Source organism: Lontra canadensis, unplaced genomic scaffold, assembly GCF_010015895.1.
Source record: "Lontra canadensis isolate GAN:19392208 unplaced genomic scaffold, GSC_riverotter_1.0 scaffold3, whole genome shotgun sequence".
Classification (NCBI taxonomy): domain Eukaryota; kingdom Metazoa; phylum Chordata; class Mammalia; order Carnivora; family Mustelidae; genus Lontra; species Lontra canadensis.
Genome location: NW_022630997.1, coordinates 36,988,975 through 37,014,730, shown reverse-complemented (window position 1 = coordinate 37,014,730; position 25,756 = coordinate 36,988,975). Strand labels below are relative to the sequence as shown.

Sequence of the window (25,756 nt, the reverse complement as noted above, 5' to 3'; positions counted from 1 at the left end):
GTCCTGGGACTGAGTCCCACATAGGGCTCCCTGCTTAGGGGGGAGCCTGCTTCCCCCTATGCCTGCTGCTCTCTCTCTTTCTCTCTCTGATAAATAAATAAAATCTTTAAACAAAAGAAAAAAAAAGACAGAGAGAGAAATTAAGGCATTAGAGTTTAATTCTTTCTCTTAATACCAGCGGAGAAAGCCTGTGAGTCATGATTGAAAGATCATGCAAATTGGTATTGACCTTTATCAACTCCGCTCAGCCCCAGCCGCAGCCACCTGCTGAGGTCTAGACTTACGTGTGTTCCAGGGCTGGGACCCTTGATCCAGCTCCAGTTGGGTCCGTAGAATGGGAAGGGATTATTTTAGGCCCACCCAACTAGAAGGGTGGGGAGGTGTAGGGAAAGAAAGTGACTTGCCCAAGGCTACCCCATACTGGGATGGGTCAGGTTACCTCAGTAAAGTTCAATGTCAGCTACTGATCTTTCAGGTGCCTTCTAGGTGTTCTCAAGGAGGACGAGGGAGAGAGCTAAACTCTAATGCCTCAGGCTACCATTTTTGTAATGAATGGTAATGAGCAGGGCTTCTGTCTTATGACTAAAATATACTTTTTTAAAAAAGATTTTAATTGATTTGACAGAGAGTGAGAGCAGGAACACAAGCAGGGGGGGTGGGAGAGAGAGAAGCAGGCTTCCCGAGGAGCAGGGAACCCAATGCGGAGCAGGGAGCCCAATGCGGGGCTCGATCCCAGCAACCTGGGATCGTGACCTGAGCCGAAGGCAGATGCTTAATGACTGAGCCACCCAGGTGACTCTTCATTTTTTTTTTTTTTAAAGGGGAAACGGTGTCTCTCAAACATATAACACAAACATGTGTTAAAGATTTTATTTCACTGATTCAATAAGGGAACAAGGCCGATTATAATTGGTTCAAAGGAGAAGTTTAAAAGCACAAGTGTGTAGAAGTAAAGGAATACTGAATGAAATTCATGAATGAAAGCAAAACCACCTTCTTCTAGAGTGGGAACTTCTACTCGTCAGGACAGAATGTGAACATCTAGGGACGAGAATTACATTTCATCGCTATCAGTTACCTCCATTTTATAGAACTGCAAAACAGCAATTCTTGGAATCAAAACCAAAATGCAGAACAGGGTGTTACAGGCAGTGCATAGTTTTCCACTGAAAGAAAATTTCCTATGGTTTCCTCCCCTTCCGATCAAAAACAATTTCATCTCTTCCCATGTAACCCATCGATAGTATCACATCAAACGCATCTAATTGTTTCTGGCACCTCTCTTTTTATAAGGTGAAGTAACAAAACTCGCATGATCTTCCTTGGACTTTCTGGGAGATCTCAGATATCCTTACAATTTTACTTTCTTTTACATTTAGGATTGATTTGAGGAAGGCCAGAACCCAGGAGGTTGAAACACTACTAAGGTAGGATCACGGGCAACTGGGAAGTAATACTTGTCTACCTACTTGAAAGTGACACTAAAGAAAATGACATGACTCTAAAGCACTTTAGTTCTCTCCTAAGCAAGAAACCTGGTTTTCTTAAATAATAAAAGTCATAATAAAATCAATGTAAAAGTCATATATGATTATTCTGATAAAACTCGGAGTCTTTGCTCTCTAGGTAGATCACATGGGGAAAAGAATAACCCTTTATATCATGGGTAACAATAAAACAGGAAATCAAGAAAACGGGGTCATCAACATTAAGCAAATTTTTCTAAGATCTTAAACACTTTTCATAGTGTCTCCGACTCAGGTGCTCTAAACCAAGGCAAACGAAATTCATTTTAAGTCTTTCATTACGCTCTTTCATATTTTACAACACACTGACACTTTAGGATTGATCTCAGAGGACCCATGAGGTCAGAACTAATTTTTAACACTGCTAAGATGCTATTAACTTGCAACACATTCATTTTTGCTATTTTCAAATGAATTACTAAATAAGCATTAACATTTTTTTTTTCGGTTTCAGTTTCCAAGACAGTAAATATCACTAGCTATAACCCACAAAAAAAGCCAGTCGGTGTCCTCCGTATGCTTGAAGAATATAAGGGAATCTCACCAAACAAGCAAACCAAAAGCAAACAAACACCCCCACCCAACCAATGTAAATACTGCTTTTTTTTTTTTTTTAAGATTTTATTTATTTATGTGACAGACAGAGATCACAAGTAGGTAGAGAGGCAGGCAGAGAGAGAGGAGGAAGCAGGCTCCCGGCTGAGCAGAGAGCCCGATGCGGGGCTCAATCCCAGGACTCTGGGATCATGACCTGAGCCGAAAGCAGAGGCTTTAACCCCCTGAGCCACCCAGGCGCCCCTAAATACTGCTTTTTTAGGAAAAAACTACTCTTTTCCTGGTAAAACAGAAGCACACACAATTGCATTTCTCTGAAACTCTTGCTCTTAAGCATAGAGTCAATCATGCTAATTGATTATAACTTCTAAGCAAAGCAGCTTCTGTTTCGCAGAGAAAAACCAGAGATTGGAATACTCATGAAGGTCCACCATCCTCAATTAGCATTTTAGCAGACAAATGGAACTCACAAGGACACAAATGCAATTTTCTGCCACCACATGCATGGCCTGTAGTACAGCTTTTCCAAGTGGCAAAAATGAATACATTCATTAAAAGACCCAAAGATATAGGCTGCCTGTAGCATATAGAAAAAGAAGCAAAAGTATATAAACTTAAATTATGCTTAGGATGCACGTCTCAGTATCCCATTTTGCTTAGAAATAATCTACATACCCAGCAAACAGACACAAATCAAATCGGTTTGCAAGGTTTTAAGTTGCCTAAAGATCCTAGAAATTATTTTCAAGCCGATAAACTACAAAATGTAACTCTGAAAATAAAATTCATCAGCATAACAATATAATTTTGTTAAACATGGATTTGTACTTACGAATTTAAACATGTGAGACAGTGCTAGCTTATTTGATGAGTAAATATGTATAATTTTAAGAAAAAACACACACAAGTAGAATAAAGATGCATGCTCCTGTATACATTTCAAGAGTTATTTTATTCATATATAAGCAAATAAACATGCATACATTGTTTCATTACAAATATTAGCATATTTGTACACTTTATTTATCTCCACACTTATTTTTTAGAGATCTTCTATTTAAGCACATTAAAGAACTTTTTTCTTTTACAGCTGCATAAGATTTTATTATATCCTATCACAAATAATGCTGCAGTGAAAACCTTGTCCACGCATTATTCGCATGCATCAGAATATATCTGTATTTCGGGTTCTGAGACTATATGCATTGCCATTTTGTTTGATATTGCCAAATTGACTTACAGAAGTGACTCCAGCATACACTCACATCAGCAGTGTGTAAAAGTGCCTTTTTCCTCACACAAGTTCCCATGAGTATATTATAAAACTCTTAGATATCTTCCTCAGCATCATAGATGGGAAACTATTTTCTGAGGATAATTTTAACCTGAATTTCTTTTATTATGAGTGAGATTGAGTATATTTTAAAATATCCAGAACTGTAGTGCCTGGGTGGCTCAGTTGGTTGAACATCTGACTCTTGGTTTTGGCTCAGGTCATGATCTCACGGTCCTGAGTTCAAAACCCATGTCGAGCTCCGAGCTCCGTGCAGAGTTTGCTTGTGCCTTTCCCTCTGCTCCTCCCCCAACCCATGCATGCTCTCTTTCCTTCTCTGTCTCAAATAAATAAATAGTCCTTTAAAAAAAATCCAGAGCTATTTGTATTTCCTTTTCTGTGACCTAGGTAGCCATATCATTTATTCCTTTTTCTATTGTGTTGTAAAGCTTTTTCTTATTGAATTGTGGGAGTTCTTTACGTATTAAGGAAGTTCACCTTTGTCTATGATATGAACTGCCCATGTTTATCCCAGTTTCATGATTGTTTTTTCAGTCTTCTTATGATAATTTTAACATAGAATTTAGAAATTTTATATAATACAATTTACCACTATTTCTATTTAATATCTTTTTATGACTTTTGTGTTTTTTTTTTAAAGTTCCCATTTATTTATTTGACAGACAGAGATCACAAGTAGGCAGAGAGGCAGGCAGAGAGAGAGGAGGAAGCAGGATCCCTGACAAGCAGAGAGCCCGATGCGGGGCTCGATCCCAGAACCCTGGGATCGTGACCTGAGCCAAAGGCAGAGGCTTTAACCCACTGAGCCACCCAGGCGCCCGACTTTTGTGTTTTATATCATAATTAGACAAACCTTTCCCACTCTAAGCCTTTAAAAAACTACACAGGAGTGTGCTTTTTGTCAGGTTTCCCCATGGCATACCATGGCTGGGCCCATAAAGGGTGGAAGATGAGGTGCAGCCCATCAACCTCATCTTCAGATACTTGCAAAATAGATCTCGGATTCAGGTGCGGCTTTACAAGCAAGTAAATGTTCAGATAGAGGACCATACCATTGGTTTTGATGAATATATGAACTTCGTATTAGATGATGCAGAAGAGATTCATTCCAAAAACAAAGTAGAGGAAACAACTGGGTTGGATCATGCCAAAAGAGATGATACTACACTGCTTGAAAGTATCTCCAACTAGAAATGATGGATGAAGTGAGAGATTCTCAAGAAGGCAAACAGGGTTTGTTTTTTTTGGGGTGTCCTTAGTTGGGAGTATAGTTCGAAAACACTCATTCATATTGTTTTGATTACCTTTGTGTTATTATCAGATGACAGCAAATGTTGTGGGGTTGTTTTTATTAAAAAAAACAACAACAACATGCATGTAGATTCTTTTTTCTCATTCTTCATGGTTTCTTTCTTTTTTTTTTTTTTAACATTGGAATCTTGAGGTAAATGTGATTACCTAATTTTGTATTTTTTCAGATGACTATCTAGTTTCCCTAGTGACATTAATTGAAAAACACTTGTTTCCTTTACTGATTTAAAAGGTCACCTTCAGGATATATCAAACTCCTCTATAAACTTCGATCTGTTTCTGGATTTCCTACTCTGTTTATCTGATATGTTGGTATATTTGTGAGCCTGCTTTTCATTACTGAAGCTTTGTAATGTGTTGTAATATCTGATAGGGATAGTTCCTCTTCCTCTTCTCTTCTAGATTTTCCCCTGATTCTTCTTGACTTTATTTTTCTATAGGAACTTTAGAATCAGCTCTTCTGATTATCAAAAGTTCCCATTTGTGTTTCCTCTGTAGCTAATTTAATTTATAGAATAATTTAGGGGAAATCAACATCTCCATGATCTTGATTCTTCCTACTCAAGAGCATAGAACATCTTTGCATTTGTTCCAGTCTTCTTTTGTGTCCCCCATAGCATTCCCAAGTGTTCTTCATGGAGACTGCATCAGTTAGCTTTCACTTTATAATAAACCAACTCCACACTTAATGATGGTTTTAAATATCAAATATTCTTGAGCTCATGATTCTGCTGTTTACCAGTGTAGGCTGGGCTCAGCTGAGTGGTTCTTCCTCTGGCCTCTGCTGAGCTCAGGTGGGCTAACTTATGAACCTGTGAGCTGCTGTGGGACAGCTGGCACTAGCAGGTGATGATGGCCTTGTTTGGGAGGATTAGAATAACCTTCAGAAGGTCAATTTGGGCTTTCTGCATGGTGTCTCATGCACATTGAGATTTTGGATTAGCTCTTTGAAATTATATGCAAAGTTGCATGTACATGTATGGGTGGGAATGTGTGTGTACTCACGGCACAGCTTCCATGCTTTTATCAAATCCTAAAAGGGGTCCTCGATCCAAAAGGGACTGAGAAACAAAGGCTGTGATCCCCTTGCCACAAAATTGAGATAAAGGTTTTTGTTCTCCCTTCTCAACAGTGGGAAGCATCCTCCAACCCTGGGTTCCTAAGTAATCCATTCTATGTCACCATGAGCTGCTGGGGGGATGCTCCAATTCTGCCCATCCTCAGACTAATGGAGGGAGCCTTTCCTCCCACCCTCTGGGCAGAAGTCTCATCCTTTCCATCTCGGATGGGTCTAGTACTGACCCATTGCTCAGATTTAGTTCTCCCGATGGTTCTGCCTTTACATCAGGTTGTAAGTCTCATATTCTGTTGGTAGGAATGTAGATTTGTACATTTGTGGAGGGCCATGTGCCAATGTCTACAACAATGTTAAATGTGCACATTGACTCTGCAATTCTACTGCAATTCTACTTCCAAGAATCTAGTCCTTAGATAATGAAACGAACGTCCAAAAATGGTATATGGTATTCTAAGGAAATGTTTCAATGAATGAACTCTATCTACATATGCTAGCATGGAATCACATCCAAGACTTACTGTTGCAAAAAGAAAGCATCCTGGGAGAGCAGAGGAGGGACTGAGCCCTGTCTCCCTAAACTCCAAGAGTTCCCTGGTCCACTGAGCAACGGAGAACAGGGCTTCAGGCCCTGACTTTGTGGCACTGGGCACACTCCCTGGGCTTGAAGGGCAGGTGGAGGCGGCCATGACACCAGTTGGGGGTGATGCTGACAAAAGTCTCTAAGTTCATCTGAGGGTGAGGAGAGATTTGCATGCAGCAGGTGCCAGTGACCAGGGCACAGAAGCCCAGACCTACTAATGCCCCCTTCACCAAACATTTCCCGTGAGGGAGCCCCGTCATCATCCCCATTTTACAAATGGGATTGAGAAGGGATAAGAAACCTGCCCAAGGTCTCCGTGGACTGCAAAGCCTGCTCTCGACTGTGGATGTGCTCCAGGCTCCCGAAGGGCACTTACTAAAGGGCTAATCCTCAAGCCAGCTTGTGACCTAAAGTTACACAGGCCTTGGACACTCTTTAAATCATAATGGAATTGAGAATTTTGCACTCCAAATTTGAAAACCACTGAACTAAGAGGACATAAAAAGGAAGGAAGGAGGGAAGGAAAAAAGAAAGGGAGGGAGGGAGGGAGGGAAGGAGGGAAGGAGGAAGGGAAAAAAGAAGGAAAAAGAGAGTATGGGCAAGTATCTTTGCCCTGGAATAATGCTGCTTTTAACTCAGTTCCCTAGGACTGAAAGTGTAGATGAGTGGAGAATTTTAAACTGTTCCTACCCGTCACAGATTTTTTTTTTTTTAATGAACCTTTATGAAACTTTTATTCCCTTATGAGCCTAAAATATATTGAGGAATTTGTGTGTTGTGAAGCTTAAATGGGAGAGCGGGTCACAGGTTTCTGACTGAGGTATAAATGTAGTTTGTAGACTTAGTGTTCCAGCGATGGCTGTCCCCTCAGGGCTACCGGTGAGCAGGAAGTCCCAGCCCCAGCATGTAAGCCCAGAGGACAGGGGGAGAATTCTGGTGGCCTGATGGCTGGGGCCAAAGGATGGTAGGCAGGAATATGTCATTGTGGGTCATTCTTAGTAAGGAAATTTGCCTCAAAGCAGAAATGGTGATTCAGGCTCAGTAAGAGGTAAATTTCGTTGTACGGGAGCAAGATTAGGTAAGAATTTTTAGAATAGGCAGAAACTGAACTTTAAATAATTAACCAGGCTGGTGAATCCCCAGGTTGCTGTGGTTGATCCGTGTGCCCTCATGAGAAAATATGTCTCTTTGGATCTCAGAACGGAGGGACTGTCAGTGACGTATGTGAGCCCCCGCAGTAACACACTTCCCTAAAAACAAAATCAAACAAAATGTCAAGCACTGGCCTGGAAGGCAGGACGCAAGGCAGCTGGTTTCCCAGCTCTGCCCCTTACTTGCTGTGTGAGTCTGGATCGTTAGTTCACCGTCGGGGCGTCAGTCTTCCCCTCTGCGAAGGGAGGTGGTGGGTGAGAGGGGCCCAGACCATCTGAGGTTCCCAGCACGATGGCCACTCCTTCCTGCTCTCCGCAGCAAGGCCTGGGAAAGCAGCCTTGTTGGCAAGCCTGCCGTCTGCATTCCACCCCACTCCCGCGGAAGGCACCGCATCACCTCACACTCACAACCCAGGCCAGGGTAGGCATGCCTATCCCAGCAGCCACAGAGGCTGAAGGCAAAATGAGGGGTGGTGGTTAAGATGTGGGGGAGTCAGATCAACATGTTTTCTCCATCTCAGCTCTGCCTCTTTCTAGATGTGAGATCTCTGGGAAGCAACTTGCGATCTCTGGTCTGAGTGTCCTCTGCAAAATGGGAATGCTAATAATACCCCAGATAAGATATGTGTAATGCTTGGAACAGTGCTGGGCACATATTACCTAATCAATAATAATTAATATTATTATTATTATTGTTTTTATTACTCAAAGTCAAATCTTAATTTCCTACCTAATGTAGGAATTCTCTCTAGGGCCATACCAGACAAGGGGCTATTCTTACTCTTCTTGAATACTACCATTGATGGGGAACTCACTACTTATCAAAGTAATTGTTCCACTACTGAATAGTGCTTCTGGAATTTTAAGGAATTTTAAAGCTGGAAACTTATAAATCATCCAGTTTAATCATCTCAGGTTCGAGAGGTGAAATGATTTGTTCAGTATAGTTATTTGGCAGCTGCCTTCTGGTCTTACCAAGTCCATTTTCCTTAGTGCATCTGAGAGCCTTGGTGCCGAATCCACCAGTGCCCCCCACCCTCCCCAAAGAACGATTCCTGGAGGCCCCAGGCTCTCTGTTTGCGCGGTCTCTTCGGATCCCAGGCAATATTAAAGGCTCACTGATCCCAGGATAAGAATTATTTTGGAACTTCTAAATGATGAAGGCCAAGTTGTCCTTGCTACATTCTGCAAGACAATCCCGTCCCCCTGCCTCAGTATCACAGGGATGATTCCGCTTTGCTCTATTCCTGGGCACACCTCTTTGGTTGCCCAGCCCCCTCTAGCCCCAGTGGCCTCTTAATCTCCACCTTGATCCTGCTTGAAGATGCCTGGTCTGTGGCTCACAGGCCACGAAGGCCAGTGTCCATTTACCTCCCTGTTCCCCCTGGTCTGGGTGTCCTGATTACCGCTGACCTGTTTGGGGTTGTCTCCCCAGGGCCTTCTAGCCCGTCCTTGGTCAGACTCACGTTCAGATGCAAATGTCTTTCCTACTTGATGCCATTTCAAAGAGATATTTCAAATGGATCCCTTGTTTGAAGTACAGATGGAAAGCTTTCCAGCTAAGGAATTAGATGGTGGAGTCCATTTTGAATATGTATTTCATGGAGCCGTGTACTTTACTGTGAACAGATTAACACCAAGGAATGATTTTATGCTACGTTTACATCTGTCATCCAGAAGCAAGGGGCCATGAACGCGCATTACAAGCATAGGCTTTGGACCTGGAGGGATCCAGGCTTGATTCCCGTTCTGTTACTCCCTTGCTCTGTTAGAAAGCTACACAGTTTCATTAGGCCCCAGTTTTCTAACTGGGAAAATGGGAGCAGCGCCTACTTCCCAAGGGTTAGTGAGGTTTAAAGGAAAGAATGCAAGCAGGGCTCTAAACATAATTCCTGGCTCACCGGAAGAGTTCAGTGAACATTTGCTCTTATTATTATCAAGATAGAAGCCATTCTGTGAGATCCCTGCAGTTTCAAAGGATATCATGGGACCCCTTAAGGAATTCAGGCCTGCAGCCAACAGTGTGTTTTGCAACAGGCGTGACAGGCCACCAGGACAACACTAGTGACACACGGAACACTGAATTCCATAATATATTTATTTTCAGTTTCCTAGGAAATGTTCTGTAATGCCCGGAGCGTAAGCCCAGCAAGCCCGCCAAGAGTGCAGATGTGAAAGCTTGGTCAATGCTATAAATGCCCCCGTTCCTTCCACATATGCAACATATTATTGCTGCGTCTTTCATCAATGGCAAGAAAACCCCAAGGTTTGCAGAGTGTTTGCAGTATTCGTACATTGCTATGGGGACAGTATCAAAGGCAGGCACTCATCCCATGGGCAGGATGTGGGGGTTTAGGGCAGCTAACAGGGATGGAAATGATTCTCACTCTTTATGCACCATTCTTGGACAATATGTGTAAAATATGTGGGCAGTGAGCCATGCTGTTGAGAACAAGACTTCGGACCTTTCATCCAACACTGCTGGCAGGCAGCTTCGTGAAATACGGAGGATTCAGGAACATAGGTCTGCCCTCAAATTGGCTGGTTGACATTGGTGGTCACCTTGCCTCACAAGCACTCAATTTCTCCTTAATGTAAGATGAGTGGGGTGTCCCGCTGAAAATTTGGGCAGCCCCTTCCAGCATTCTTATTATGAGTGGACTACAAGACTACAAGCATAATTTCAGCTCATATCCTGTGTCGTTTAATGCCATTCTAAATTGAGCAAAATTAAGGTAGATTTTTGGAGGCATCCAAGTTGAGCTCTTCTAGTTGGCCAGCCCGGACTTTCTTTTTCTGTTGTTACCTGTCTTATTCACAGACAGATGGGTTCCAGCTGCTTCTCACACTGCATTGGAGACAGATTTTTTCCCCCTCCAAGGGAGCAGTGTGGAATGTGAGCAATTCAGCTCTTGTTGGCAAATTGTTAGATAGTAAATGAAAATCAGATTAAGTTACCAAACTCATACTGTCCTTGAAGTCCTTCTCAAGAAGCCAGATTTTAGTGGTAATTGACATATTGCAACATGATTGGGTCTTTAAGTCCTAATATTTCACAATATGATTCATTAACATTAAAGATACTTGCTCACAAAACAACAACAGACATTTTGCAAGAATGGGATCATGACCTGAGCCGAAGGCAGAGGCTTTAACCCACTGAGCCACCCAGGCGCCCCAAGGAGCATTTTCTTTATCAGATCTTGTCTTTTTTTGGATGATTGCATTTCCCAGTAGTAAAAAAGTTAAAGTAAATTAATCCAACTTGGGGTTTCTGAGTTATATCAGGGGAACAGTTTCATTTCATTGAGATTTTAGAGGACTCTAGAGGGTTAGAAAGTGGAAAGTTTTTCAAAATTTCGTTCTTAGCTCGATATACCACTTTCCCAGGGATGGGCCCCCCAAATCCTATGTCAGGTTTTTGTGAAAGAGCCTTGGCCCGTTTTTGTCTGGAAAATCTACTCCAAGGTGGGTATCTATTGGCGGAACTGATACCTAAGGAAAAGGCAAAATAAAAATATGTATTTACTTTCATTTGCAAAATTACACACAGGAGGGCTATATCAAAATTAATGATGTCTGTTATGGGTAAGGGTAAATAAGAAGGTAAATAAAGGGTAGATAAAAGAATAAGTAAGATTGAATTTTCCCTGTTGCCTTCTTTTTTCTTAGAATATCCTTAAAAAAGTATATTTGTGGATATATAATAATAATGTAATAAATATGTAACATATTATACTTTTGTATTTTTCAGTATATTTATGAGTAATCTGTATTTATGAGTCCTTTTCCTGTCCCTTTGATATGCATAGAAACCTTATATAAAAGCTAACTAAGCCTCTCTTTTTCTTCTTAGGGAGGGTCTCATGGTGCAGTGTAGACATGACTAGTGCTGTGGGGTTGCTTGAGGCCTAGGGAATGCTTCTCTATATTATAGATGATATTACCCTCATTTATAGAAATGTCAAGATTTCAAATTCTAGTGGCAATTTTTATTAACTAATTTCTGTCTACTAGGAACATCTCGTGCAACGGCTTTGTACAAAGAAAAAGTGAAAAGTCCTTTCATTAGAGAAAAGCTAGATCTGAGCAGTGGAAGGAACATCTCTGAAGCTGAATCCCAAGCCCTTGAAGGGGAATGATAGAGACTAGAGCTGAAGGCAGGGACGGTGATTAAAAAAATGCTACACATTGTAAGCCTGGGAGCTCAATATCCTGACCTTGCGGTTTCCAAGACCTTGGGCTTGATAGATCAGGAGCCACAGGTGCAGAACATATGCTTTTCTCTTCCATTTCTGCCCCAAGGTAACCCCTAGACTCATTATAATGCACTTGCATTGCGGGTACAGCCCTGCTCCCCCAGGAGAAAGCCTCCCCAGACCATTCTGGAACCAAGCTTGCAGGGTCAAAAACTTCCCCACCCAAACTATGGGAGGAGTTTTCCAAAAGACTGGAAGCAGCCTCCTATAGAGACCACCCCACTGTACTTCACAGCTCTTTGCAGCCCAGATAAGACCCAGTAATATCCAATTTCAAAACAACTTCAAGGAACCCGCCTGCTCTCCCACCTTGAGAGCACACTTTGCTGTAATAAGCTGCTTTGTGCTTGCTACTATCCCACTGGTTGTCTTTATTGGAGCACGGAAACCCACGTAAATCTTTTCATGGGGCATCCAAGGACTGAAACCTCCATGCATATAATGTAGACTCCCCCACCCCTGACAGTGTCATGAACATTTCCCTGAATAGTATTAGGGTGCCAAACACATTTTCCCTAATCCACCTTCATGATTCACTACAAACAAAAATGAGGCAATGAATATACTCAATCCTATTAAGAAAGTTTAGAAGCCACCTTAAAATGTTTATAGAAATTACAAATACAGTGGGGGGGGCACTTGGATGGCTCAGTCTGTTACACATCTGCCTTCAGCTAAGGTCATGATCCCAGGGTCCTGGAATCGAGTATCACACTGGGCTCCTTGCTCAGCGGGGAGCCTGCTTCTTCCTCTGCCTGCTGCTCCCCCTGCTTGTGCTCTCTCGCTCTGACAAAATTATTTTTAAGAAAGAAGAAATTTCAAATATAGTATTTTGGATAGGATCTTCAAGCATCCGCTGTGGGATCAGGATAGATTCTTCGTCATAGAGAAGTGTGAAATAATTATAGTTTCTTACTGCCCAACATTCCCAATTCGATGAGGATACTCCGCCTTGTAGAGAGGTCTCCTACATTTACAAATTTATTACTCGGCTGCCCTACTAGCAACTTTTTGCCTGTGCCAAAAAGGGAACGAGATAACTGACATTTATGCTGAACTAAGAGCTTTGATTAACATGGCTCCAGAAAGGGCCCAGACAGAGATAAAAAATGTGACCACACATTTCCATCAAAGGCAGGTTCTCCAACTTCTCTTGTTTTCAGACCCTCCGCATAAATATGTAGGGCTCTCAGATGACAAGATGTTTTGCTCAAGAACCTCTTAATGTATCTGGAATATGACCTCTTAAACCCAAGACTTGTTTTAAAACCTTGGCTTAAAAAGCATGTTTAGATGTGGCTCGCATGGGGTCCTGAACAAGCGGGATGTTTACAAGGAAACACTGCCCACTGGCCTATTACCATTAAAGTGCTGAGGTCATTAGTCATGGGTTTTTCCATCGGTCTTTTCTTTTTTGTTCTTCCAAACTATACATGCTCCTGACATCTTCAGGGTGGGGGCAGGAGGTAAGAAAACAGTTTAATTTGTCTGCCTTCCTGAGTTGCTTCCACTGAGAGGACTCTGGCCTTTTCTCATTTGAACTCAACAAGGATGTTTCTCCCACATCCCCATTACAGCTTCAGTACGAAGACAATGTCTCCATTTCTGTTCATTTTTTTGCTTCACAGACTTAACATCTACGCTCCTGGGCTGCAGAGGATGGGAGAAACACAAGCTCCAGCTGGAGTCTGGACTCTCTGTGATGGCTTACTTCACCTCGATGGGATGCAGTTTATGGGCCTATAAAACGACCCTCACCATTTGTTCATTAAGATTCTTTTTTGCTGTAAGTCATGATAATACCCCAAATGAGATGATAGGATTTTATACTTCTGGCATTTAAAAACTAAAAGTACTTCTCTCACTTGCTGCATGGATTTCATCAGGTGCTAAAAAAATAAAAATGAAATCGAAAGGAGGACAAATGCTGCAATGAAAGGAGACACTCATGTCCACCCATGAGACAGTGTGTGCGGAGTGAAGTGGGCTCAGGGCAGCTCTATAAGCATAACGAGGGTCACATGCTTTAAATGAGGGCATGCTAACCTTATCAATGAAAAAAGTCTTGATATTTGAACTGTACAAACAGTTCAATAATAGAATCTACTTGGAAAAAAGCAGAATCAAGTGACAGTATGACAAAATGGACATATAAAAAAAGCATCTGAATAGAGAAGACAATTCACAGCATTTATTCAAGTTAATTCATTTCACTCAATAATCTGCCATAGTGTTGCTGTCACCATTCATATTACTGTCATTACTGTTTCTTTTTTAAGAGGACCATGCTTTTAAAAACTCTGTTGGATTTCCATGATGTTTAACTCAACGGTTAAAAATTTTCTTCTTGGGGCACACCTGGGTGGCTCAGTGGGTTAAGCGTCTGTCTGCCTTTGGCTCAGGTCATGATCCCAGGATCCTGGGATTGAGCCCCGTATTGGGATCCCTGCTCAGCGGGGAGCCTGCTTCTCCCTCTCCCACTCCCCTGCTTGTGCTCTGTCAAATAACTAAAATCTTTTAAAAAAAATTTTTTTTTCTCTACCAAAAGGCAATCCCTTCATGACAAGAAAAACAGGAAAAACTGAAATTTAGTTGTAGAAAGTCATCTCCCCCAAAAGCAATTCATAGTCCAGAATGTTTCAGGGTTGTACTTTTACTTGGGGTCTCTTTTTGGCGGCAAAGGGCTCTCATAAATGTTTGCTTAAAATAGAAAATGTGGGGACGCCTGGGTGGCTCAGTTGGTTAAGCAGCTGCCTTCAGCTCAGGTCATGATCCCAGTGTCCTGGGATCGAGTCCCACATCAGGCTCCTTGCTTGGCAGGGAGCCTGTTTCTGTCTGCTTGTGCTCGCTCTCGCTCCTCTCTCTCTGACAAATAAATAAATAATATCTTAAAAAAAAAAATAGAAAATGTGCCCTACTGCATCATAGAAGGAAAATACGGTCTAGTCCCTAGAGAACTAGGGAATGTCTAGGTGGTCCTCCAAGAAACAAACCCTAGTGGCTCTTAGGTGACAGAGTCATTCTGCCAAGATCAGGGAACAGAGTCAGTGACCCTCCTGCCCTGAGCAGTCAGTAGTTAAAAAGGTCTACTCAGGTGAATGGGAGAGGTAGTCACTAGCTTCCAGTTCGAATTTCTAGCTCAGGAACATCTGTGTTTGAGTAAGCTGGAGCTGGAGGGAGATGCTACAGAGTATGGAGAAAATGACTAAGAATAGGCAAGTGTGAAAAAGACACAGGTTTCCTACCAGGGACCTTGGGAAAGGGGGCACCACCAGTCAAGGGCAGTCCTGTGCTTTTCTTTGAGAAGAGAATACACTGAGTAGGTTCTATAGTTTTCACAGAACAACTGGAATGATAGTGAACAAATGGAAAGTTAATACAGTTTCCGGTCTGTGGTTCAGAAAACACTGACAGAACACCTGGTGTGTAAGGCAATGGGACAGGTGCTGAAAAAAAAAAATCAAGCTAAGATGTGATCCTGACTGGAAGGAGCCATCTAGCAGTGGCTGTCAGACCCCTGCACACCACAGAGTACTGTGTCCTCAGGGCCACGCAGAGGGAAGGATGGCTTCTGGCTAGCTCGATCAGGGAAGGTATCTCCAATCCTCTCCTCTAGGTACCCAGCATGTCCTCTGTGCCTCCAGGTTACTGCTGGGCCTGGCCCATTCCATGCACTTGCTTAACTTCCTTATCTTTCTTGGTGTGTGAGAAATGGAAGTTTGAGAGGCTAAGATCCTGCTTCCCAGGTACCTAGTGCGTGTGGAATTGATGTGCTGTGGAAATGTCACTCTGTTTTGGTTCAGAAAGGTGGAAAAAATTGGGAGAAAGGAGAGCTAAGATGGGGCAGTTTAAGGGTATGGTGTCTTGGTCAGAAGGTGGGAGCAAAGTTATACCAAGAAGCCGTTTTAGTACAAGCTTAAACCAGATGACACAAGGAGCACGAACACGGCTAGGAACCTCAAGAAGGTAGCTGGAAGCCCTTGGCCAAACAGGTGAGTCTACAGAACTGCGAAGTTTAAATCCTTTCCTATCATTTAGTCAAGCTCAACCAGAGCATATGAAAGAATAATGAATAACTAGAGGATCTTAAATTTCTGGAAAAGTAGAAAGATAAGTAACTCAGCATCCCCCTCCTCACCCCAAAACACTGAGGCTGAACGTCAAAAGTGTAAAGAAAGCTTTTGAATATCTTCTTTAAGTCCGTTTCTGGCGTTTTGGTCTGTAAGCTATCAAAATGGAGAGAGATGCTATCCCAAAGAGGAAAGTTTGTAGGAACCAGAGTAGTTGAGCCCGACCATCTGTGATGCCTTTAGACCTAAAAAAAAAACAAAAAAACAAAAAAAAAGAACTTAGCCACCAGAATTTTAATGTTGTGGTTTCATAAGAGTTACTGTCTTCCATTAAAAAAAAAAAAAGGTATTCCTTCTATGTACTTCCATTAGGTTTATTTTGCCATTCTCCTCAAGCTTCTAAAGTCGCACAGTTTATTTTCATTTTTCTTGTGCATTTAGGATGGTACACTCTTCCCTCGGATGCAGTGTGGCTACTGCCTAGGGCACGATATTATTAAACCATTTCTCATGAGATTCTGAAGAGCAGATAAGGTTAAAAAGCTCCAGAACCAGGATGGCTTTAGAGGAAGTGTTTTGAAGGTAGAGCCAGTGTAAATTCTAGCTTGTCAACAACTGGCTGCGATGCTGGTAAAGTCACTCATTCTCTCTCAGCATCTGTTTCCTCCTCTGAAACACACGAGTATCAGGGCTCAGTCAGTTAAGTGTCTGCCTTCAGCTCAGATCATGATCCCAGAGTCCTGGGATTGCGTTCTTCATCAGGCTCCCCATTCAGTTGGGAGTCTGCTTCTCCCCTTCCCCGCCCCTTGTGCTCTCTCTTTCAAATAAATAAATAAAAATCTTTAAAAAAAAAAAAAAGAAAAATAGGAATGTCAGTATTTATCTCAGCAAGTTTTGAGATGATTTATGAAATAACATACACAAAGTACTTAGTAAAAGGCTGGCATGCAGAAATAATAATAATAATAAACATCTTGTTGCAGTCATTCAAGCTAAACCACTTAAAGCTCAAAAGAAAATGACCCAACTACAGTGAATGGCTTGCTAGTCTCATCTGTATATAAAGTCTCATGTGAATGACTTCTAAAACAAAATTTAAAAACAATGCATGCAGAAATGATACAATTTTCTGTACTAACAGATTAAAGAAGAAAAATCATAGGATCATCCTGATAAATGCAGAAGCATTTGAAAAATGCTTCCATTCTGAATATAAGTTCTCAGCAAACTCAGAAACAGGATGGAACTTCCTTATTCTGACAGAGGTGGTCTGCATGAGCCTAGAAAAAACACGAGGCAAAATGTTGAAAGCTTTTCCTTCAATCAGCAACAACTGAAGGGCCATGAGTATGAGAAATTCATGTTCTTGCAGTATTATAATAATAAAAATGAGAGAGCTAAAAGTCTATTGGGGGGAGGGGTTTGTGAAATGCACTAAGGCACATCCACATCATAGAATACCGCGCACCAAGATAATGAATGAGGTAAACTCACTGGTCCAGACAAGGAAAAAGAGGGCTTCCTGCTCAGCAGGGAGCCTGCTTCCCCCCTCCCTCTGCTGCTCCCCATGCTTGTGCTCTCTCGCTCTCTGAGGAAGGAAGGAAGGAAGGAAGGGCAGGAGGGAGGGAGGAAGGAAGGAAGGAAAGAGGGAGGGAGGGAGGGAAAAACTCCCCCCAATCAGAGATCCTGAGAGGAAAGAGCCCGTGGCAGGCTGGAGGAAGCATCCGAAGGAACCATCAAGGGAACTAAAGAAGGGGGATCTCTAATGATGGCTGGCTTCTCAAAACTCCACCAGGACCCCTGGAGAAAAAAAAGCCACCACCGGGTATGCAACATCCATAGCTCCCAGCTGCCTGACCCTGTTTCCTCTAACTGCTCCCACCCCAAGGGGCCACAAGTGCTGTTGCTAGCAAATAGGAAAAAGAAGGGGCCTGAGAGAGAAGCCACCAACTATACTCTCTTCCCCACAGCAGGGTCCTGAGCCCCAGCTGGATGAGAAAAGACACTGTGACTGACATACCAGTTTATGCTTTTAATAAGTAGACTGGACTAGACTGGAGGGCATCCAATAGTGACTGGCAATATCAGTAACCGGGCTAGGGTGGGAGGCAGACAACAGGTGAGAGGACCTGGAGAGGCCTGAGAGGGGGCAAAGCTGCTTTCTGCTCCTCTCCTAGGGAGATAAATGGGAAGATAGAGCAACATCATCTCTTAAAAGCACTTAGCAAGTGTCTGGCATAGTGTGCACTCAAAAAATATTACTTTTATTATTAAAACATGGTTGTTCTGGATTATCTTTTTTTTTTTAATTTATTTGAGAGAGAGAGAGAGGGCATGAGAGGGGAGAAGGTCAGAGGGTGAAGCAGACTCCCCATGGAGCTGGGAGCCCAATGCAGGACTCGATCCCAGGACTCTGGGATCATGACCAGAGCCAAAGGCAGTCGCTCAACCAACTGAGCCACCCAGGCCAGGTGCCCTGTTCTGAAGTATCTTATCTCTCCCTTTTAGAAGCAATACAACGGTAATAGAGGTCACAGTTCATCTTGACCAGAAGTTAATTGCAAAGTAATCGGCATTACTATAACCACCTCTTCACGTCACTAGACTGTCTGCACAGGCTTACATGAAGTACTAATGTCAAGAGAATCTTTCCTAGGACCCTCACACAGTATTAACTTATATTGGCACCTGCAAACAGGGTTGAGCTGGGAGGCCTTTCTAACTTGCAGTGCATCCCAGAGTTATTTGTGAAGCTGGGAAAAAATGACAGATTCCCGTTTCAGAGGCAAGGCCTCCCCAATCAGGATTTCTGGGTCTGGACACCAGACATGTATATTTCAAAAACTGACTCACCTGCTCAGGTGAGTCAGTTGTGAAACTAGGATTGAGAATCACTGGCCTACGTCAATACGCTGGCTCTTTTTCAAACTAGAAAGCAACCTCCAAATCTTTTGTTATAGGTGGAGAATATACAGAGAATTTTGTTTTTAATGAGAAAAATAATCTAAATTAAGTAGTTAATTAACTAACACAAACAAAATGAATCCATTCATTAAACAGTTACTGAGTACTCCTTCTGGGCTAGGCTCAGTATTAGATGTGGAGATTCAACTCTACCCTGAGAACGCTCTCGGCCTACAAACGCATGAATTATTTAAATGTGGCTACTCTCAACTTATCTTAGATACCAAGAGAAAAACGATAAAGCGCTATTAAAAACACCTACTTGCACAAAACCATGGCGTACAGGGACTCTCCCACGTGAATCAGCCAGGCAAGCCAATACCTGAAACAAAGTCAGCCTAGTTTAAGGTGATGGTTATCTGCGGATGAAATCTAACACAGAAACCTCAAAAAGGTGCCTTAATGTGAACCAGCAACACTCTCACATAGCTTAAGGCAAGTGTAGGCCTTCTAGATCTACAGCAGGACTGAGCTGCAGGGTGCACATCCCATTTCCAGAGCCCTCTTACCCATTGCGCAGGAAGGTATGATGATGGTCCACCAAGTACTGAGTGAAGAGGCCCACGGGCCCGAGGCTCTGATAAGGGATACTCTGGGGCCAGAAAACAACCCACTGCAAGAGAACCAGAAACACAAAATACCTATTAAGTCACTTAAATTGGCAAACGTTTATTTTTGAGAGACTATGAAATAATCCTGATTCTACAAGAAAAAACTAGAGATGAACTAAGTCATCTGTGCTTCCATTCTCCACTTCTGCTGTTTTCTAAAAGCTATTCCAGGGGGAGATTTATGGGGAGGAAGCTATATGGTTATCAGACTCAGTGCCCAGGCAGGATGACTTCTATACTTGGTGAATTCCACCCAAAATATTATTTTATACAGATTGTAAACTTTAGGTTTCTGTGCCCTGGATAGTTTCTTCATTGCAGAAACTATGGCTTGAGCCAAACACCAATTTAATTTCGAATCCTTTTTCCTTCTTTCACTTCTACATCTAAAACTGGGAATGAGGGCGCCTGGGTAGCTCAGTGGGTTAAGCCTCTGCCTTCGGCTCAGGTCATGATCTCAGGGTCCTGGGATGGAGGCCCACGGCGGGCTCTCTGCTCAGCAGGGAGCCTGCTTCCCCCGTCTCTCTGCCTGCCTCTCTGCCTACTTGTGACCTCTCTGTCAAATAAATAAATAAATAATCTTTAAAAAAAAATAAAATAAAAAATAAAACTAGGAATGATCCACTTCACAGAGTTGGAAAATAAGAACGTCAAGCTTGTGAAGTGCTAATAGCAAATACTTCATCACATTAGGTTTTTGTCATCTGAGCAACTTTCCCTTAGTCTCTATATTGTAATCTCTGCCAGCTGAGGTTTTTCTGAGAATTAAGTGCCAACAGGTCCAAAATGTATTGTCCCGTTCAGATCTCAGCCAAGAGCTGTACTCCTTCTCCCATTATGTCTTAGGCATCTCAAATTTAAAGAAAGCATAAAATATCACTGCACCCTCCAAAACCAAAAGGAATGGAATGGGCAGCACGTGCCAGCTCATAATATCCTAAACTGAATGCTAACTAGTTCCATAATGTCCCCAAAATGCCAGCTCCATGGTATCCCAATTTGCAGTCCCCAAAGCTTTCCTCCATCTATTTTCTAGTCAGGAACACAGAATCATAGAACAGAAACGCACCTCTGAAAACACTTGAGTTCAACACCATTTTACGTGTGAGGAAATCAGAGCCAAGGAGAGCAGATTTGACAGCAAACACCACTGTGGACACGACAACACATTTCTAAGCCCCAGTGTCCAGGATCTCCTGGTCAAGATCTAAACAGATGAGCCTCTCTTCACTTAGCTCACTTCCCCAACTTAGTTCCCGACCTACTTTTCCAGGTGTCTTCCCTATCATCCTTTAAACGAACTCAGTCAGCCGGACAAAAGTCGCTTCTCCTCTCAGCAGAGACCCCGTCTTCTTAATTCCACATCTACGCCAGGACACTGACAAACGCCCTATCCCTCCTTTAGGTCTAACAGCGTTTTCCAAACCATCCCAACTGCCTCGAGCACTCTGCTTCGGAAGCCCTATCCTGCCCGACCCGGCCCACGGCAGCCTGTCACCGTGACTTCCCCCTCGCTGAACTCCGCTCTCTCTCGGTTGAGTCGTAGTGACCGCGGAGGGACGAGGACGCAAAGGAAAGGACGCTAGAGCAGAAACCATCCCGCGAGCCCACCGACCTCCCGCTCACGCTAGTAACCTAGGCAACCGCCGGGGGCGCAGACGCAAGCGCAAGACGTCGTCACTAGGGCGCCTCTCGCCCTACGAGGGCCCGGCGGGCCAAAAGAGATGCACCGCCCCAGCCGCACGCCTCACCGCGAAATAGCCCAGTGCCAGGACGGTGACCAGCGAAGGCACACGTCTCGCCGGACGGAAGTAGGCGGCAGCAGGTCTGCCGACCTCGGACCTCGTCACCACCATCTTGAAAGACCTACTGAGTCTTGGGATGGGGAGCAGTGCCCGCCCCCACTCCCTTACCGAGAAAGCCTGAACAACTGGTTTCGCGGGACGGTGGCAAGAGGCGGAAGGCGCGGACAAGTGCGCGGGCGTCTTCTTCCCGGGCCTGGTCCCCTCTCCCCCTGGGCTCCGGGCGCGCGGAGCCGGATTGCGCCTGCGCGATCCCTCGGCCGGCTGACGCGGGCCCCACGCTGGGGGGACCGCCCGCTGCTCTTGGCCTGCGCTCCGCCGGACCTGCCCTTACCGTGTAATACCCGAAGGAGAGCGTGATGACGGTGAACCAGAACAGACTGCCTCTCTGGAAGTACGCCTTACCGCCCGCCGCCGTCCCCATTGTTGCGGCACATCCCCGAGAACGCGAGACTGGGCGCTCCGCGGCGCGGGGGTGGGGTAGGCGGGGCGGGGCTCGGGCGGGCGCTCTTCCTCGCTCCCCGCTCCTCCTCGCTCCCCGCTCCCCGCTCCCACCTCCTTCCCGGGACCCTAAGACCCCTGCGGGTTTGGGAACGCCGGCAGCGGGGCTCGCTGGGCTCTGGCCGGCCGGGCTGGGAGACCCCCCCCTCTATGAGTGGCACTTTCCTGCATTTAGGAGAAAGGTGTTGGAATAGATGATGCTTCCGCCTCCAATAACCGCAAGTCCGAGAGAAGTGATGCTCTGCCTCTGCGTTAATGAAGATGTGTGGAACCGCACTGCGCAGGACTTAGGAGCAGGGGCCGTAGGACAGACGACCTGGGTCTAAGTCCTAGCTCTGCTACGCATTTTGGGCCTAAGCGTACACCAGTCACTGTTAATAAAAATTAAACTGATTTGAAAGATCGAATTGGCATTAGAGAAGGATTCATGAATGGGGCAGCAACCATTTAGCAAGTAGAAAGGAGCTCTGCTGAGCTGCGGAAAGGGAAAGTGTTTTGTTTTTTAATAAAGGCAGAGAGAGGGTATAAGAAAAGGAATTTATTAGCAAAGATTGCGTTGTTTTAGGGAGTATCGCCCAGCTAAAGGGTAAGAGGGATTACCTCCTGGTGTTGCCCAAGAAATTCCCCTGATTGGTTAAAGGTTACATAAGGGGAGTGGAGTGCAGTGGAGAATGAAACCGCAGTTCGCTTAAGTATTAGGTCTTGATATGGGGCCTTAGTTTCTCCATCTGTAAAATGGGGATATATCCTATCCGTTCCTACCTCAGCGCTTTTGGTGGATTAAACAAGTCAATACCTATAATAACAGCACTCACAAAAGTGTCTGGCCTATAGTTTTTTCTGAGTTTTGGTTATAATTACTGAACCTTTCTGTCAGGCCCTGTGCTAAATACTATAGCATCTATGTGAGCCGGGAGGCATAGCAAACCCAAGTGTGCTCTGAATAGGCTTCATGAAAAAAATGCTGTTTCTCTGGGACCTTAAAAGCAGGTAGAAACAATAGCTGATTAAAGAAACAAAAACACAAACAACAAAAAAATAGATAGTATTTACTGAGTGCTTACTATGCTGGAAAAATTGTTCTAAGTACTGTATTTAGAAGATTCGCTCGTTTAGGGCCCCTGGGTGGCTCAATGAGTTAAGCCTCTGCCTTCGGCTTGGGTCATGATCTCACCGTCCTGGGATAGAGCCCTGCATTGGGCTCTCTGCTCAGCGGGGAGCCTCCTTCCCCCCCCAACCCCTCTGACTGCCTCTCTGCCTACTTGTGATCTCTGTCAAATAAATAAATAAAATCTTAAAAAAAAAAGGATTAGCTTGTTTAATTATGAAAACAAGTCTAGGGAGTAGATTATTGCCCTTTATATGAAAGAAGAGGAAATAGCACAGAGAAATGTCAGAAGTCATGTAAGTGGAATACTGGAAATCAAGTGACAGCGGAGTGTTCTGGCACTCTTCAGGACCATGCTGTGGAATGGATCAGTTGTGGAGTATTTCCATAACCTTTTTAAAAAGATTTTATTTATTTGACAGAGACAAGAGAGAGGGAACACAAGCAGGGGGAGTGGGAGAGGGAGAAGCAGGCCTCCCACTGAGCAGGGAGCCCAACGTGGGGCTCAATCCCAGACCCTAGATCATGAACTGAGCCGAAGGCGGATGCTTAACGACTGAGACACTGACATGGGAATGTTCTCTTTCCTCATTTTTTTTTTTTTTACAAGAGTGTGTTGGGTGCTGTGTTTTATGGAATGAATTCCAGAATAGGTGAAACAGTCCATTTCCCAGATAAACTGCAATGCCTGTCAGTATTTGGGTTACCAATCCTAAACAGTTTTTCTCAGTCCTAATTTCTTCCCATCACACCACCTTCATGGTTCTCTGCTTTCTCAGCTTTTCTTTTACTTCTTGTCCCCTTGATACAGATTTTTCTGTATGATCTTCTCCCTGTGTTTATAGAGCCTTTGCGATTCAATTTTGGCCTCCATCTGGATGACTAAAACAATGTCTCCAGGCTTAGCCTCCCTCCCTCCACTTGCCTGCTGGTCATCTCTACAAGGTGTCACACACACTCCAAAGACAACTCCACTATTATCCACAGAGTCAGTCCTCACCAAGGCTCCCCTGGTCATGTTAATATTGAGTTCCTTCTTCCAGGAACCCTGACCGGCCCCCCAACCCCCGCCTTTGGTTGCCCTCATACCTAGTCAGCCGCCAAGAGTTCTATGGATTAACGTCACTTCTTATCCTTTGGATTAAACCATGGCTTAATTTCTGCTCTCCTTGGGCCATTCCCTCCTATGTTCTACTGATGTGGGAAACAAAGGCAGAAGAGAAATTATTAAATTTCCTCACTACTTAGAACCCATGGACGAGTGCTTGAAACAGGCAGAGTGACATTCCTCTAGGGACTCAGCTGCCTCCATGTTGATCCTTCACTAAGAGCAAAAGGTAATCTTAGAGGGAGAAGCAGACTCCCTGCTGAGCAAGGGACCTGACATGGGACTCCATCCCAGGATTCTGTGAGTCTACTTGAACATACAAAAATTCCTTTGGAAACTTTTTTATCTCAGCCCCCCAAGATACAGGTTAACAATCATCCTCTAAACTTAGGGCCCACTGATGTACAGCTGAAGGGTCTCCTGACAGAGTTTTTACTAAATAGTAATAAACAACCTTTTCCTAACTAAATAGCCCCTTCAGGGTCCTTGGAGGCTTGTGCTGTCCCTGACCACTTCCCAGTTTGAAAGTATACAATGAGCCACCCTCTTGACCCCACTGCAGCTCTTTCTGCCCAAGGGTCCTGTCCCCATGCTTTAATAAAACTGCATTTTGCACAAAACATGTCTTAAGAATTCTTTCTTGGCCATCAGCTCCAGACCCCAACCATTTTCTACACCACTACCACTTCTACCCACATGCAATCTCTATCAAATTCAACGTATAGTTCTCTACAAAGTACCGTTCTCACCATCATGTGCACAAAAGGAATCCAGATGAAGTTACCAGGAGACCGGCAGTCAGATGTGAGTTGTTTATGTCAATCCATAAAGAACCCACAGTCAACTGGAGATGTCAGCTGGAGATACAAAAGGATTTTGTCCTTGGGTGCCTGGGTGGCTCAGTGGGTTAAAGCTTCTGCCTGCAGCTCAGGTCATGATCCCAGGCTCCTGGGATCGAACCCCGTACCTGGCTCTCCGCTCAGTAAGCCTGCTCCCCCAGCTCCCGCCTGCCTCTCTGCCTGCTTATGATCTCTGCCTGTCAAATAAATAAATAAAATCTTAAAAAAAAAAAACTATGAAAAAGACAAATATTTCTTTAAAAAAAAAAAAGGATTTCATCTTTTCTAATTCACCCTCTTCACATGAGACACAAGTAGCTAAAGTTTTCATCCTCCTTTTGTCCTATGTTGCTATCCCTTCTGGGTTGGCAAAGAAATCTCTCACCCTTTATAGTGTGTCTCTCTCCTTTGGATGGGTTAGGACCTACATATTGAAGACAAGTAAGAAAATATGGGAAAGGAAACTTCTTAGCAAAATATTAAAATTAAAAACTATAAAGGGAAAGATAGAAATTTTAACTGCATCTAAATTAAAAACTTCATTCTTATGAATGGCATCATAAAGTTGAAAGACTTGGAAGAAGGAATGCTTCAATATATATCATCAATGAGTCAAGGGCATGAATCAGATGTCCTTAAAAGAGAAAACTCAACTGGCCAAGAAACATGAAAAGATGCTCAACCTTTGTGGCAATTGGGATGTGCAAAATGAAGCCCAAATAAGATACTGTTTTTTTCCCCATAAGATTGGCCTACCACGTATTAAGACACACCATAAAGAACTGTAATAATCTAAAACATCTGATATTTAAAACCCAAATCAAATAAATCAATGGAAAATGATACTTCAGAGATAGATCTGACATATATCAAACCGTTTACTTTATGTTAAAGGTAACATTTAAAATTAAGGAAGAAAAAAATGAACTAGTCCTTAAATTATGATGACTGGGGAATTATGATCTATTTGGGGATTTTTTTTTTTAACTCTACTCTCCT

The 25,756-nt window shown here is 43.5% G+C and overlaps 1 protein-coding gene across 3 annotated transcripts; it reads right to left on the bottom strand.

Moving 5' to 3' along the window:
- Positions 1 to 8,993: 8,993 nt before the first annotated feature.
- On the bottom strand, positions 8,994 to 21,680 carry TMEM254 (transmembrane protein 254). 3 transcript variants are annotated; one of them, XM_032838828.1, is made up of 4 exons: positions 21,151 to 21,294; positions 19,298 to 19,401; positions 19,051 to 19,110; positions 8,994 to 9,114 (listed from the first exon to the last, which is right to left on the bottom strand). In XM_032838828.1, the coding sequence occupies exons 1-4, from the start codon at positions 21,253 to 21,255 to the stop codon at positions 9,063 to 9,065; spliced, it is 321 nt and encodes a 106-aa protein (XP_032694719.1). In that variant the 5' UTR covers positions 21,256 to 21,294; the 3' UTR covers positions 8,994 to 9,062. The 3 variants fall into 3 exon arrangements, with proteins under 3 accessions (XP_032694719.1, XP_032694709.1, XP_032694705.1); XM_032838818.1 differs by lacking the exons at positions 8,994 to 9,114; positions 21,151 to 21,294 and adding exons at positions 14,664 to 16,069; positions 21,536 to 21,680; XM_032838814.1 differs by lacking the exon at positions 8,994 to 9,114 and adding an exon at positions 14,664 to 16,069.
- Between the last annotated feature and the right edge of the window lie 4,076 nt (positions 21,681 to 25,756).